General features: G+C 48.9%; 1 protein-coding gene across 3 annotated transcripts in view; it reads right to left on the reverse strand.

The window, feature by feature from the left end:
* Positions 1-1,258: 1,258 nt before the first annotated feature.
* LOC306793693 (monoacylglycerol lipase ABHD2) overlaps positions 1,259-15,794 on the reverse strand; it is a 30,186-nt gene continuing 15,650 nt past the window's right edge. For 2 of the 3 annotated variants that reach the window (XM_079291414.1, XM_079291413.1), the window contains one exon: positions 1,259-4,800. In XM_079291414.1, coding sequence (XP_079147540.1) covers positions 4,592-4,800 — 209 coding nt within the window. In that variant the 3' untranslated portion in view covers positions 1,259-4,591. Of the gene's footprint in view, positions 4,801-5,444; positions 5,474-15,794 lie in introns of all 3 variants that reach the window. The other variant, XM_079291415.1, reaches the window with a different exon arrangement.

Genomic DNA, 15,794 nt, shown 5'->3' on the forward strand with positions numbered 1-15,794 from the left:
TATGTTGAAGCTAGGTTGACATTTTGTATTATTATTCAGGCAGTTGCTAACAGCAAAAAGAGGTATCTAGAGTTATAGGAGCAGGGGACGGGTGGCAGAGGATGAAATATATGGTGATATAAATGTGAAAGAAAAAGGATGTTTAGATGTTACAGGGAGAATAATTGGTGGTTGATGTTTGTTACTTCACAGCGCTGACATTCATTGTTACTTTACAAGCAGAGGGAAACCGAGAGTAGATAATGTGAGTCAGTCTGGTTTAGAGTTCTTCGCCTTAAAATTCAATTTCACATCACACAGAGCAGCCTTTTACCAGTTTAATGAGAACACAGGTGCTTCAGTCTCAGGGGTTGAGAATGATATGAAGAGGGAAAACGGATTATGGTTTTAGGAGCGAGAGCCTCCTGATGCAGTGCCATGGAAACAGTTCTTTGTCTCAACAGCCGTGTTTGACTTGTGACTCTCTTATGGACCACGAAGATCCATTCTGCAATTTGCACTGGATTGGGACATTTTCAATAAAAATGTTTTTGTGTGTCTGTAGAATTATATGAATTATCATTTTTATCATTAGTCTTCCTGTCATTTCACCCTCTTTATACTGCTGTGTAGCTTTATCTATAATAATATTTGATTTGTTGATAATATTTCGTAATAATAATCTGTGAAGTAGCATCAAATAAGTGTGGTGAAGTAATAAGTATTTGCTTCCAAGATATATTCTGAGTAAAAGTGTAAAACTGGTTTGGAACCACTGGACGAAACTACCGAACTGTTAAAGAAGTTAAACAACTAAAATGCAGCTTACACATCGATCCATCAGTATTAAAGATCTGATATTGTCATAATAATATCGTCACATGGAGGAAATGAGTACTTTGCTACTTTAACTACATTTTGCTTATAATAGTTCTGTACTTTTAGTTAAGTAAGCTTTAAGAATACAGGACTTTTGCTTATAATGGAGAACTTTCTCAAAGGAAATTATCTGTCACTTGTTCAAACTATGTAGCTAAAGTTTGACGGGGAAAATATTAAGAGTTTATAATGTTGTCGCCACAAGGGGGCTCAACTGTATTTTAAATGAACAAATCCCATCCACGAATCATTTTGCACAATGTAAGCTATAAACCTTCATCTTAACCAGATAACAGCTTATTCAACATTCCTGTTCAAGATGTTTAAAAAGAATTACAAATATCAACGAGGAACAGAGACTTTTTTCTTTTCTTTTGAGAAAATAATTTATTTTGGAACACAATAACCATATTTCCTCACATAATTAGATCACACACACACACCCCACTGGTTTTCTTCAACAAAAACACCCAGTGTTCAATCTGGGAGTACATCATGTTGTGTGACTACGTGTGCCCCGTCGTGTAGTCCTCGTCACGTCCCTTAAACATGTTTGTCAATGTTAAATTAAAGCTGTGTAACGGTTACTGTGGGCTGAGAAGTTTTAAATAAAAGAAATGTTTTAGAGGAACACAACCCTGAGTAATGTTCATCGACTTTCAAGATGTCATTTTTGGATCCATTGACAGTCAAGAAGATTTTTATATTTTAATTCTTCCGTTTCCAAAAATGAGCCAAATATCTATAGTTAAAACAAAACCAGATGCTTGAACTGCACTGGGGCTAGGTTAAATACACAGGAGAACGTTCTCATATCACAGTAAAACATCAGCTCAGATCCCACGCTCCATGAAGAAACGGTGTTGGTCGAACATACTTTGACACTATATTAGGTCACATTGAAATAAGAGAATCCCTCCTGGTTGGTTATTGCCTGTATTTTTCTCATGGTTGGATATTGCCTGTATTTTTCTCACACGTTCCCTCAAATATTTTAAGATACACGATATCCATTTTTTTTTTTTTTGCTTTTTTAAATTGTTAAAGTGAAGAAGTTTTGGTTTTTGTCAATCAGAAGTGGTGACAGTATACATCTACTGTATGTGTTTACTCAACACTCACACTCTGATGCATTTGCACAAACAAAAAAAACCAAGAAGTCATAAAAACAGTACAAAATACAGAAAAAACACCCCAAAAAAAAAAATCGATAGAAAAAAATACATCCAAATAATACATCCAAACCTGCATTTTTGTGCCAAGTTGGGGGAGGCAAAAATAAATCTTACAAATAACACGAATGGCTCTCACTGCAGAAACTCGGTTTGTGCTGGTGTCATTAATACTCATCGGATTATCTTTAAGAGCCAGAATAAACCCAAACCACAGCTGATGAGAGCTGTGGACAGAGTGGACCATGCAAATCATCTCACTGCAGATGAATTACAGGATGTTTGCACTTGTAGCTTGGTCTGCGAGACAACAGACGGCGACAGTCATTTGTGGTTTGAACGATGCAGGATGACTCTATTTAGAGGCGAAGAAAATAAAAAGGTCGCGGCTCAGACAGACTTCTTCTCTACAGTCTGAGAGACAGATCTACACTTTTCAGTCAGGATGCACCGACCCAAACACTTTAAAGTTGATCAAGTATCTGCCAAGATGTCACAGATCCACGCGAAAACTACGGTTAGTTGTGATTATGGTCTGGCAGGATTACAGAAAAACTTTTGGCCCGATTTCAATGAGTTCCCTTCTAGTTGTCAATGTCATATAACATGTAGTGTTTCCACTTTCCGTTTCATCAATTCAGTCATCGCAGGCTGCTGACTTACTGTCACGCCAATCCCTGCTCTTATTCCATCTTACAGTAAATACAAATGATTCGAGTTCCACTCAATGCGGTGTACAGGTTTTGAACAGGGCACCGGTTTCGAATCGGTGCTTGGTATTGGCAGATACCCAGCGTTGAGAGGGATAAAGTCCGATCTGTGAATCCCTGTTGGCATTAGTGGCATTAAAAAGGGACAGTGTGCAGGATGTGGCGGCATCGAGTGGTGTGGTTGCAACCAATGGAATTACCCGCCGCTCACCCCTCCCTTTCTAAAACTGTAGCAACCTGATTACATCTAAAAAATAAATAAAACAAATCTCCATAAACTGGTTATGAGATTGTCCTCGAGTACCAGTGGTTGTTGACTGGTTACTATATCACCCAAACTACTTTTTCGTGGGTCAAGAATGACCTTTAATGCTCAGGATAATTATTCTTCAGTCATAATGTTGAAACTAACGGACACAAAGACGATTATGAATCGTCCTGAAATGCTCATCTTCCTTCAACTCGAACAAACGCTCCTTCTTTCAAACACCATCAAACCCAGGTGTTATGAGACAGACAACTTTGGCCTTAAAAAGCTTTACAAGATGCGCTGCTTTCAATCCCTTCGTCATTCAATCCGTCCATCTGGCCCATCACAGTGTTCAGATTACTTGGCTGGACTTTGTCTTGGAAGAAGCTTCCTAAGCCCTTGAACAAGGTTTGCAAAGAAATCTCTATTAGATTCAGGTTTTGAAAAGTCCACAGGTCTAAAATCCGTCTCTTCTAACATACAGTGTTCGCCATCTAATTAAACAACATAACAATCACTTTTATAATTACCAGTAGTACAAACAATCTACTAAATAAACATTTGGTTTAGCGGTGGAGTCGTCGGCCCGCCTACTCATCGCACCTCCCAGCTCAGATTGTAAGAGCAAATGTGCTTCACGCTGCTGAACTCTTCCTTTAACAGAACCGCATTGGCCGATCAGTCCACGCCACAGAAGCGTCTGCTGGGAAATGCAAACGTGCAGCGAGATGTTTGAACCAAATGAGGCATTTAGAAGGTGGAGCGCTCGTGTGTGCAGTAAGAGAAGGACATCGTAGTGTTGGCTGGACCTGCAGCTGATCAAAGGCAGACGAAAGAGTAAGAGGGCTGAACGACAACACGGGGAACACTTGAGTCATCTAACTTTTCGTTATCATCCTCGCTCCCTCCGGTCCTTCCTCTCGGTCACGAGGAGAGCTAAACCATTAATAGTCTCCAGACCTGCGCTTCGGCTAATGACGAGAAAAATAAGAATGAAAAAAGAAAAAGATTGTGTCACACAGGGTGTAAAGTGCACTGAATCAAAGTGATGAAATGCTGTGTTGGTTAAGACAGCAGACTAGGCTACATGGCCCTGGCGGCGATAAGCAGTGAGCTTCTTACAGGTGCATTAAACGGGCACCGACTGCAGCACAGTCCTTGATTACTGGAATAGGAGGCTTCTTGTGTGCTCTTGTTTTCCGCTGTACTACTCTAAAGTGGTCACTTTACATTTTAGGCCAGCTCGACTTCATCTCTCGTCAATGTGGTCAACGCCTCCATTAGACAAGGATCATTGTTGTGCACATGAAAAGAATCTAAATGTTCCTGCTCTGAAGTCAAAGTCTTTCGCGACGGAAAGGAGCACAAAGGCAGTTAGCCGTTTCTTGTTCCTTCCCAAATGGTAAGGTGATTGTGATTACAAAGGAGAACTGTGGAGACGCGTTTGACCGGGAGAGGTGAGTACCACCAGAGGAGAAGGCAGAGAAGGGAGAGCAGTTTCAGGTTTAGTTCAGGTGTCTCCTCAGTGCTGGGGGGGGCAGTGGTGTTTGGAGAGGGTGAGCGGGAAGAGACAGAGTGGGAGACATACAGAGGTCAGTAGTTTACGCTTTTTCCTCTGCGCAGGAGCTCGGACTCAGTTGGCCACTTTGGCACGGCGGTTTCTGCTTCTCCCACTGGCACATGGCGTTGGCGTAGCTCACAATCACTTTGTCCATCCAGGTGAGCGGCTGGGGGAAGAGCACCGCGCCCTCGAAGAAGCCCAGGTGGCCTCCGTGTAGCGTCAGCGAAAAGATGACGTTCGGCTTCTTTGCTAAAGGGCGACACAACAGCACACAGTAATTAGGCTTCTGTACCCCGCACGGTGTGTAATCATCAGTATCTGAAAACCAGCACGGGACACATGTCCAAATATGGGTTTGCCAGGGAATATTTTACGCCCGTTACAGATAACGAGGGTGTGTTTGCATGGTCAAATAGATAAAGACATGACGTCACTTCTGGCAGGTGTGGTTAAGCAGCCACGACTACAGCTGAAGGTTTGAACTAATCCGTAAGTTGCTAAAGATAGTTTCTCTAATGGCCACCCGCGGTGGACAACCAGCCACAGTGGTCTCCTAAAAAGCACCGGCCTGGATCCCTTTATTCTGCTGCTCTCATCTGGGTCAGTGGGGTGGCCTGATGCGGTTGACTTGCGATTAAGATCCCACGGGGCTTTCGTCACTCCGCACGATCCGTGACAGCTGCTGGGACAACCGAGTGCTCGCCGAGTCCCGGAGCCACCGCCTCAGATGGCGCTGAGTGAGACGCAAGCGCACATCACTGTGCAAAACTACAGCTGAAGATTTGACTGTGTTTCACTGTATACAATCGGTTGCCTCTTTAAACGTTTGCTTACATTGTACCAAAGCCACATAAGTACATTAATGCAGTAAAGAAAACCAGAGCAGACTATACCTTTGTCAAGAAGAGTTGACCTCTCAGCGCTGCCTCGGTAACATGTCGACACATTCAAGGGAGAGAGAGTCAGGCTATGAGCACAAAGCATAAATTCAAAGTTGAAGTATAAATCAAACAGATAACATGAATGAATAATATAACGAAATGTTCTAATCAATTGTGTAACAAATGTTTAACTGCATAGAAGTGATTTAAACAAATGTAATGAATGTTTCTGTGTGTTCTGTGTGAGGTTGGAGCTGAAATGAAATGTATTGGGCAAGAATGACATTGCTGTAATCAAGACCAGATGTTGGGTGTAGTCAAAAGAAAGTTCTGGAAACTGATGCAATAGTTGAGTCATACCGGCAATGTTCGGCTTAACGCCCTTTCCAGAGGGAGGGGGGATGAGTAATGGACCAAACAGGTGGGGGCTGATCACAGCCCATATGAGGAATATAAGGACATGCTTGCAAAGAGCAAAGCTGGGATTTCATCGCGGATGCCGTACCAAGCGCATCGGAAGAAGATACTAAAGCCTGCAGCTGATGTATTGAGGACTTCGTCTCTGTTCACGGAAAAGAGACCTCTGTTCGTGGACATTGAGATTGAAAGACGAAGGTTCTAACTCTCCCCACCGCTCGCCTCTTAACATCTGGACAACTGAGAAAGCCGCAGCTGCCTGAGAAAGACTTTGTACTGAGTTTTGAGAACAGCTGAACGGGCTCCGTTGCGGAGCGGGAGGATCGAGGGTCAGGCCTGACCTTCGCTCCTAACAACTCCAAAAGAACCTTTTTCATCGCACCATTGGACATCCAGCTCCAACCGAGCCGTCTCGGCGACTAAAACTAATGAGTATAATCGAAGAAGATAATTAAATTGACTAATCATGTGTAGTGACATTTTATGTGAGCTGTAGCTGTAACCCCTGCAAACTAACTAAATATAACCTGCAATAAATATCTAATCTGCATTTAAAGTGAAATCCTCAAGTGCATTAATTTGCCGAAGTAGTAAAAGAGTGCCTCGTGACAGTAAAAAGTTAAAGCTATTGTATGTCTAACAACTGAGTTCTGAAAGGTTATCCTAGAGACCGAATCCACTGAACAATCCCTTACGGTTTTAGCAAGAATTAATCCTAGCCGTTAAAACCTAACCTGGCATTTACCAAGAGCACGGATCCATAAGAGGGAAGCTGCCATAACCGACGCGACTGGTGGGAGCGCCCGGGGCCAGGACTGGTCTCTCGGCCGAGCGCGCTCATACCGGAGGAAGCAGGGTAGACGTCGGGAGTAACGGCAGTTAGAGGAGCCAGGCGAGTTCCCTCGCCAGAACACCAGCTCGAGAATCTTTTAATAGAGAGCTGAGTCAGTAATTAGCCCCGTATCGGGCCAGAAGTACCCAGGATCTAACACGTGGCGCCCATAACGTGGGGCTCGACAGAAAAGGAGTACGTTGAGTCCAAAAGAAGAACCCCGGCAGCTAAGAGAGGCTGTCGTTCGTGAACGAAAAGACCTGAGGTGAGGCGTTGTGGTAGAAAGCAAAGCTGCCCAAGCCTCGAAGAAGTCCGATTGCGAAGACATCCACGAATCGAAGCTGTGTGTGGTATTTACAGGCCAACACAGGAGAATCCGCAGGCGACGGGGAGCATCGACCAGACTCGCCCGACCTGTAGAGGGACCAGAGCCTGATCCCATCCCTTCCTCAACGCGCGACGAGAGGCTTTGGGAGGAAGGCGACTCGAGACAACAAAGACAAGGACAAAGTCCAAGATGGAAGCATCGCCCGGAGGATCCGATAGCGGCGGAGGCGACCCAGCGGTACGAGCCAACGGCCCTGATGGAGGAAGCGCCACCGGACAGCAGAGAGGATCCGACGGCGACGGAGGCAGCCCGCAGACGGCGACGCCTCAGCAGAACGAGCCAGTGACATCGCCCCTGGACCAGGCAACAGACGACAGCCCGGACCAGCAGAAGGACGACGCTGGACCAAAAGGAGCGACATCGGGAGAACCGACACCGATGCCGTATCCAGGGGCACAACGCAGAAGCGAAGTCCAACATCAGATCATCCTGAATGGCAGAGGATGGGACACCTGGGACAAATCTGTTCAACAACACCTATTCGTCCTGCATGAAGAAGCAGATAAGGCGAAGGTGGGGGAAAAAGTAAAAGCAATATGCAAAGATAAGGGGGGTTATCTTGCTCCCCTTGCCCTTGAGTCGGGACTGGTGGTGGCAGTAGTAGAGTGTGAAGGACCGCCGAAAAGCAAACCGAAGATAACAGAATGGCTACGTTGGTGGCTGGAAGTGATGAAAGTCATAAAAGGAAAAATAGTCACCGTAATCAGCCCGTCAAAAGACTACGACTCAGTCGTAAAGATGCTGGCCGCAGAAATTGTAGCGGGGGCAGTGACTATACAGAAGAATGTAAAAGCCACCCCCCGCTACAGAGAAAGTGAAAAAGAGCGAGAAGCCATAGCGGCATGGATAGCCGGACAACCAAGTTACCACACGGTTCCCGGCGAAGATCAGCTCAGCACCAACGAGACCGAGGTCTCCGTGCACTCCCAGTCAGGGGGGTCCTCGGGGTCCGACAGTGGGGACAAACAGGATAGCGGCAGCAACGGGGAGATCTCAGAGGAGGACGAACCGAGGGACGACTCAACGCTGGATAGGAGCGCCGAGTACCAACTGCTCCCGCCCTTCATGCAATCCGGGACTCCCGCTGCCGCTGCAGTAAAAAAGGTCCTGCAGGACTACAACGGCCCAGTACCGGGAAGGCACAAAAAAGCTCAGGGTAAGACAAGACACGTTCGCTCCCCGAACCCAGAAGAGCATCTTCAAAAATTGATAAAGATGCCCGAGGGGACCAAAAAATATGCAAACCAGACCGGGTTAACCGCATATAACCACTTCGGAGAGCCTTGGGACATAGACAGCCATGGACTGGTTGTCTTAACCAACTCACATCTAAAGCCGCATATCTCCCGGTTCAGAAAGAGTCTGGAAAGAGAGGCAGGCAGCACCTACAAAAAAGAACTTGAGGGGCGCCTCCCGGGATGCAGACAAAGACAGGAGGAGGTGGTGGTTACGAGCGGCGGAGAATCAAGACATTATGCGGTGCTACACGTACCGATCGAAAGATATGAAGATGGCGATGATCAGGACGCCTATCGGGACAGCATAGAGGAGGCATTAGAAAAAGGTGTCACCCGAGCAAGCGACTTGTCCTTCAAAAGAGTCGTTATATGTAACGACGGGGCCCGGTCCGGCAACCTACCCTGGGAGGTAGCAGAAGAAGCGGCAATGAGGATTCTGCACCTCCTGATGAACGCTCCCCACGGGTGGAACAACATCCGCGAGTTGGTGTTAGTCACCTCGGTGGCCCAATACCACGAGAGAAAACAGAGAATACTGAAACCCCTCTTCAAAACGGAGGGGCCAAACAACTGGAGGGCAGGACCGCCGGAATACGAGGACGAGAACGCCCCAGTTGCGAAAGCAGTTCTGCCACGGCTCCCGCAATCAGCAAGATTGAAGAAAGAAACCAGGGCCGAGCAGAGGAGCTACGAGGAATCAACTCCCGGTCCTTCAGCACGAGAGGAGCGACGTCCACAGGTCAGCTCAAGCCAGGAAAAACCACCAAAAGAAAGAAGAACTCCAATCCCCTCTCCCCGGACAGTAGCGGTGCAGACAGAAGAGGAAACCCCCGTGCCAACCAAACCTCCACGAGGGATCATCAGCCCAGCAGAGTCGGTCGGCCTGCAGACAATGCGCTACTCAGGAGGAGGAGAAGCGCCCATGATAAGGTTCGAAAGTCCAGGCGGGACCAGGGAAAGTCCCAGGACTCCACAAAGAACGCCAGAACCAGTTCAGCCGGCCTCGCCGTCAGCAGAACCAGAACGAGAGGCGCAGGAAGAAGCCGCAGATGTAAGTTCAGATGAAGAAGAAACAGCGCCAAGCCTGACCTCCATCGAATACGATGCTCCGGGAGGAATGACCGACCTGAGGATAGGAAGCAGAAAAGGCAAGAAGAACGCGCTGCCCCTTGTTTCAGTGTGCACGGCTTCGCTGAAATTCCCCCGAGACGATCGTTACGGGCCCATGACCACCAAAGACGGAAGAAAAGCCTATGCTCCAGAGGTCGGTCAAACAAGTTATGATGTTCCAGAAATATGGCTGCACGACCTCGAAGGAATGAAAGGAACAATGGTCTACGCGACAAAAAGAGAATGGGCGAATTTTCTAATGACCCCGACCTACGGCTCCCTCGCAACAGCCACGGAGCTGACGGGTAACTTTCGCACAGGCTTTGTGACAATCGTGTACGACGTCATGTTGCGACGCCTGAAGAAAGCAGCCTACAAGCTGGCAGCGGAGGAAGACAAAGCGCGGAGGCAAGACATCTCGGGCAGCGAGGACGAACAGCCACCTCCAGGGCAGAGCCTCGCACGAAGCAGCTGCCCCACCACCGCTGAAGAAAATGACTGCATAACAAAGATGCGGGCTTCCACCCAGAGCTTTGGTGAGTTCAAAAAGATCAAGGCGATGGTGACAAACCGAGACCCAAAAGAATCGGTGCAAGAATATCTGACGCAGAAATGGCTTATGGTAAAAGCCAGTTCCACAAACGATGAGGCGAAAAGATTGTGGCTGGCTCATGTGACGGACCAACCGATGGGTCCCGAAGAAACCGCGGAACAGCACTACCGAAGATTAGTGTTGGAAGACTGCGAAGACGAGGAGTCACACATCGAAAAGGCAAGAAAAAGCTTAGACAAAGGGCAAACTCTCACCCAGGCATGGTACGCCTTGCGACAGGCGATTCCGCCGGACAGAAGTGTGCAAGTCCTTAGGAAGCTGACAAAGGGCCTAATGAATGACATCGATTTTGTGACCCTAAACATCAGCAAAAGTACCACCGAACAAATCCAAGAAACAGTAAGAAAGTGGGATTTGAAGAAAAAACACTTGGAAGACAAAAGAGAAAAAGGAAACCAGCCGAAGCCGCCGGCTCCCAGGCCCTCGTATGACAACGCAAGGCCCACCGAGGGACCCGGTCCTTCACAGACACAGAGAAGGCAGTCGGGAGGATTCCAGAGGAGTCCACAAAACTACGAGCGTGAGCCAGGATTCCGGAGGGGTTCTCAAGGCTACCAAGGCTACCCGCGAGAGCAAGGACCTCAGCGGGGTCCACAAGGAAGCCAGAGGGAGCAGCAAGCTCCAAGGCAAGAAGGCTTCCAGAGGCAGGGCGTTTACCACAGGGCCCAGCCGGATCAACAACAGGAGGGGCCACGGCCCCCGGCAGCCAACAAGAGCGGTTTTCTCTCTTCCGAGGATTACAACAAGCTGACGACAGAACAGAAACAGGCCCTTCGTGCCTCCCGCCTAGAAGCTGGGAGCGAAGGGCAGAGAAAGTAATGGCTAAGCGGGCGCGGGTCACAGTGGATCATGCCTACTGGGTGGGGGACGACATATACACCGACGTGGATGGAATCCCCTATCAGGTAGATACTGGTGCAGAAGTGTCGATGACCCGCAAATGCCTTGAAACAAAAGGACACCTGACTGTTCAACTAGCCGACGGAACCATCAAAAAGATTCCGTTTGGCGTCTGGAAAGGAGTTGTATGGGCTCTAGGACCCTACAATTTAATGACAATAACAGACTTAAAAGAGCTGCATAGCAGCCCAGGAAATCGAACCCCAATACAACAGCGACTCAGAGTCCTCGGGGCAAAACTAATCCAGATGGGATCGTTATCACCGGAGTGGTACAAACCAGTGAACATTCCAGAAGTGACCAAGCAACAAATCGAAGACAGCGACCTTTCTCCGGATGGAAAAGAAACGCTAGAAGACATACTTTCCAAAGCCGGAGTGGCTAGGTTCAAAAATGACTGTGGAGACATGGGTGCGAAGTACACCCACACCATAGAAGGGGGTGTACACCCGCCCGTCCGCCAATACCCCCTGAATCCAGGGGCCGTTGCAGAAATGGACCTGATAGTCACGGAGCTCAGCGAACTAGGAGTGGTGCGAGAGGAGCCAAATCCCATCACAAACAGCCCAATACAGGCAGTCAAGAAACCTGAGTCATCAGGAGGAGGATGGAGACCTGTTATCAACTTTAAGGCCCTCAACCGCAGGACTGTCGCCAACCGCGCCAGCCTGATCAACCCACAAGGGACGCTGAAGACACTAAGACTGAAAAGGTACAAATCCTGCATAGATCTGGCAAACGGATTTTTCTCGTTGAGGCTAGCCAAAGCCTCCCAAGGCAAGACAGCGTTCACCCACAAAGGTAAAGCGTACGTCTGGGAACGGCTACCGCAAGGCTACAAAAACTCTCCGAATGTTTTCCAGTCGGCCGTGATGGACATACTCGACGGCCTAGAGACAACAATCTACATCGATGATGTATTCATTGCAGATGACACCGAAGAAGAACATCTGCAAAAATTGAGAAAAGTCGTAGAACGACTAACAGCAGCAGGCTTGAAATTGAATCTGAAAAAATGCCAATTTGGACGATTCCAAGTGAACTACCTGGGGTTCCAGGTCTCCAACGACCTGGGACTCTCAGACGGATTCCGGGAAAAAGTGGAGCAGATCGACCCGCCAACCTCGCTGAACGAACTACAGCAGGTGCTGGGGCTCTGCAACTACGTTAGGGACCATGTCCCTAGCTACCAGAAGTATGCAAGACCACTGTATGTAAAACTACGAAAAGAAAAGCCAGAAGACGCCCACAAGAAGTGGGAATGGACCGCAACGGATCAAAACAATTTGGAAAACCTCCAGACAGCCATTAAAGACGCTTTGCGGCTGGAGCCACGAAGCCTTACAACCAAGCTGGTGGCAGAGGTCAGTTGCAACGACGACGACGCAGTGGTAAAAGTGTGCAACGAGGGCGGGGGAATAGTCACTTTGTGGAGCTACACCCTGTCCTCCGTGGAAAAGAAATATCCAGCAGAAGAGAAGGAGTTGGCAGTTCTGGCAAGGTATTGGAGCACCCTGAAAGATCTTGCTCAAGGGCAGGGCATCAGGGTCCTCACGCAAAGCCAGGTCCATCGATTCCTAAGAAAAGCCACGGTAGAGAGCACGAAGGCGACGAACGCGAGGTGGGGACGTTGGGAAGACATCCTGCTGGACCCAGACCTCGAAATCGGCCCTGCACAACCCGTGAGTAAGAAAAAGGCGACTCAGGCCGAGAAGCCAGCCGAACCGATAGAGTGGACTCTATACACCGACGGCTCGCGAAAAGGACAAGACAACAAGGCCTACTGGGGCTTCATTCTCAAGCACAATGAGAAGGAGCGCTTCAGACAACGAGGCCAAATCCCCGGCAGTGCCCAGACCGGGGAAGTGACAGCGATACTGGAAGGTTTGCTCGAGTTGGAGCGAAGAAAGGTGAAAAGAGCTAGAGTCATAACTGATAGTTATTACTGTGCTCAGGCCCTTAACGAAGACCTGTCCATATGGGAAGAAAATGGTTTTGAGAGTGCTAAAAACAAGAAAGTAGCTCACGAAAACCTATGGAGAAAAATAGCCGAATTACGGCTAACAATGGAGCTCGAAGTGGTGCACCAGAGGGCCCACACGCGAGCAGGAACTCATTGGCAAGGAAACGAAGAAGTGGATCGTTTCGTCCAGATGAGACAAATTGTCTTTGTTGGGATCGAGAAGTGGGAAGATTTGCCCAAAGGACGGGTAGTCCCAGAAGAGAACGTGAAGGAGGTGGTGCAAGCAGTGCATGGAGCACTTGGACATGCAGGCACCGTTCCAACACGAAGGGAACTGGAAAAGCAGCGACTCTGGATTCCTGAAAAAGAAGTCCGCAGAATCCTTCACGACTGTGAGTTGTGTGGTCGATACAACGCAGGAAGGAGAGGACAAAGAGTGGGAGGACTCACCATTAAAAGTACCGTACCCTGGGGTTCTATCTGCATGGATGTGGCAGGACCCTTAGGGGTACCGGGTAAATGTGGAGAAAAGTACCTGTTGGTGCTTGTGGACTCCATGTCAGGGTATGTAACCACAAAAGCAGTAAGAAAAGCTAATGGCAACAGTGTTGTTAGCATGCTGGACCAAGTCTGTGGCTATTTAGGGTTACCTAAAGAGCTCAGGACTGACAACGGAACGCATTTTCGCAACGCTAAAGTGGACCAGTGGTGCCAACAGCATGGGGTAATGAGGATCTACTCTCCCCCATACACCCCCCAGGCTAACGGGGTGGTGGAAAGGACCATTGGCTTGGTAAAAAGTTGGATTGGGAAAAATGCCAACTCGAGAGAATGGAGCACTAAGACCCTGGAAATCGCCAAAACCCTGAACGACCGCTACCGAAGTGACAGGCCCTCCCCAGCGGAGGAGCTGATGCGCCGCCCCTTCACATCGCAGGAAGTAGGGCGGGGCTCCGAAGATAAAGAGCCCAAGCTTGAGCACAAGAGGCCACTTCGAGTAGGACAGCGCGTCTGGATCAAGGCTCAGGTCGGTGCTTCTAACTCTGCAGTCAAAGCCAAGTACGATAAATCAGACGTAGTTGTCAAGATTTTGGACAGTAATACTGTTCAACTCAAGAAGAAAGGAATCCAAGGAGTAGGGCAGCTGAAGCCAGTTCCGTACTAGGAGAAAACCAGGAACTCAAAAATGGCCACCCACATACAAGCTTTACCACCCTTTGTCAGAGTGGCCAATGTCAAAGGGGTGGTTAACATGAGAAGGAGTACTACGGGGCTCTGGGCAGGAAGAGCCATGAAGAAGTTGGAGTATGCAAAAAAGGGCTTTCTCTCAGAAGAGAATGAAGTCTTAACATGGAAAGAAATCAAGAATGATTGTGTGGTCTGCCTGCTGCCGACCACCCTTAACCTCACATGGCAGGGACCCGGGAACAAGAAACCACACCGTGTCTCTGGACGAAGAAAGGAATTTGACCGTATGACCCACAAACCAGTGAAGGTTTTGGATGCATATGTGTGCGGTTTTTGTCGTATAGCGCTTTTACCAAGGATGCACTTCGTCATCCAGTGGGATCTGCGGGGGACAAAGCTGAACCTTAAGGACTGTGTCTGCCAATGGGATGGACACAGGCTGCTCCTCTGTGCGTCTTGCTCCGTACTCCAGCTGAATGGACTGCTGGTGCAAGCTGGAGCAGCCGACGGATGGCAGGTGAGAAAGTTTCTTCAGCCGATACAAACCCTGGCACCCGCCTCGTGGGAAGGTGAGGGTGCTGCCGCTCCTGTTGATCTATCACAAGCAGCGACTGGGGGACCTTCGGCACCATCTATGGGCCTACTCGCCGGCGACCCACAAGAAGCAAGTGGAAACCGTAGTGAAGTCCCCATGAGATCCTGGTGGGAGTCAGTGCAAAGGAACTGGCCATACAGCCCAGGCCAGGCCGAAGTTATCAACCCGCCCCTGTCTTCCGTACAGATCCCAGCGGCCTTCAGGGTCTTTCGCAGCCCTGATGACCCAGGGTACACAGCCACCGCAGCAAACCTACCCGATTGCCGCTTGGAGATGGCAACACGAGAGGGGTGGCTGGGGCCCTGGGAATTAACAACCTGGCGCGAGTTAATTGAGGAGGTGTTTTGTGATCCTGATGTGCCAATACGTGAGCTTGCCCCGGTACCAACAGAAGCTGGTGCTCGCGGCACGAATCTCCAGTATTCCACCACAGATCTGGACGCCTTCCACCACACCGGTGCCAGGACCAAGGAAAAGAGTAAGATTTTCACGGTCACCCCAGAGGGATGGCGCAGAAACGGTGCTATGCAAATACCGGGCTCCTGGGCGTCCAGAGCGCCAACGCCTACATGGGAGACCCGCACAATGCGCGTCATGGTGACGCTGAAAACCGTGATGGTTCCATTCGACGGTGTGTACTCCGTCGGGGTGGAGCTGACCAGAGCGGATGAGGCGGAGCCTCCTCCAAACCCAAGCGCAGACGCAAAAGGTTTGACCGCTTGGGCACGGAAGTCATTTCGCAAACTGCAGCGGGGTGGAAAGCCTCGCAGTAGCAGCACTTAGAAAAGTATAGCTGCTGGAAGAAACGGACCTTGATTGTCAACATGTCGCTGCCAAACCCACCAAACAAAGATTGCAGGGACCTATCAATAGTCTCTCAGTCCCACCTCGCACAAAGAAGGCCATATCTGCAATTGCCGAACGAAACTGTCTTTTTGGACAGACCCCAACGCGATTTTGCCTACCGAAAAGGCCTCTGTGGATCCGGCGCCTATTTCTGCAGCAATGGCGAATATAGGCGCTCAATTGACCTGTCAATACCCGGGAAGGCGGAATTGCTGACTGCTTTTCGCACAGGATGGCAACTCCAATATGACAGAGTCAATCGGACCCATCCG

The sequence above is a fragment of the Melanostigma gelatinosum genome, assembly GCF_949748355.1.
Source record: "Melanostigma gelatinosum genome assembly, chromosome: 2".
In the NCBI taxonomy this organism is placed as follows: domain Eukaryota; kingdom Metazoa; phylum Chordata; class Actinopteri; order Perciformes; family Zoarcidae; genus Melanostigma; species Melanostigma gelatinosum.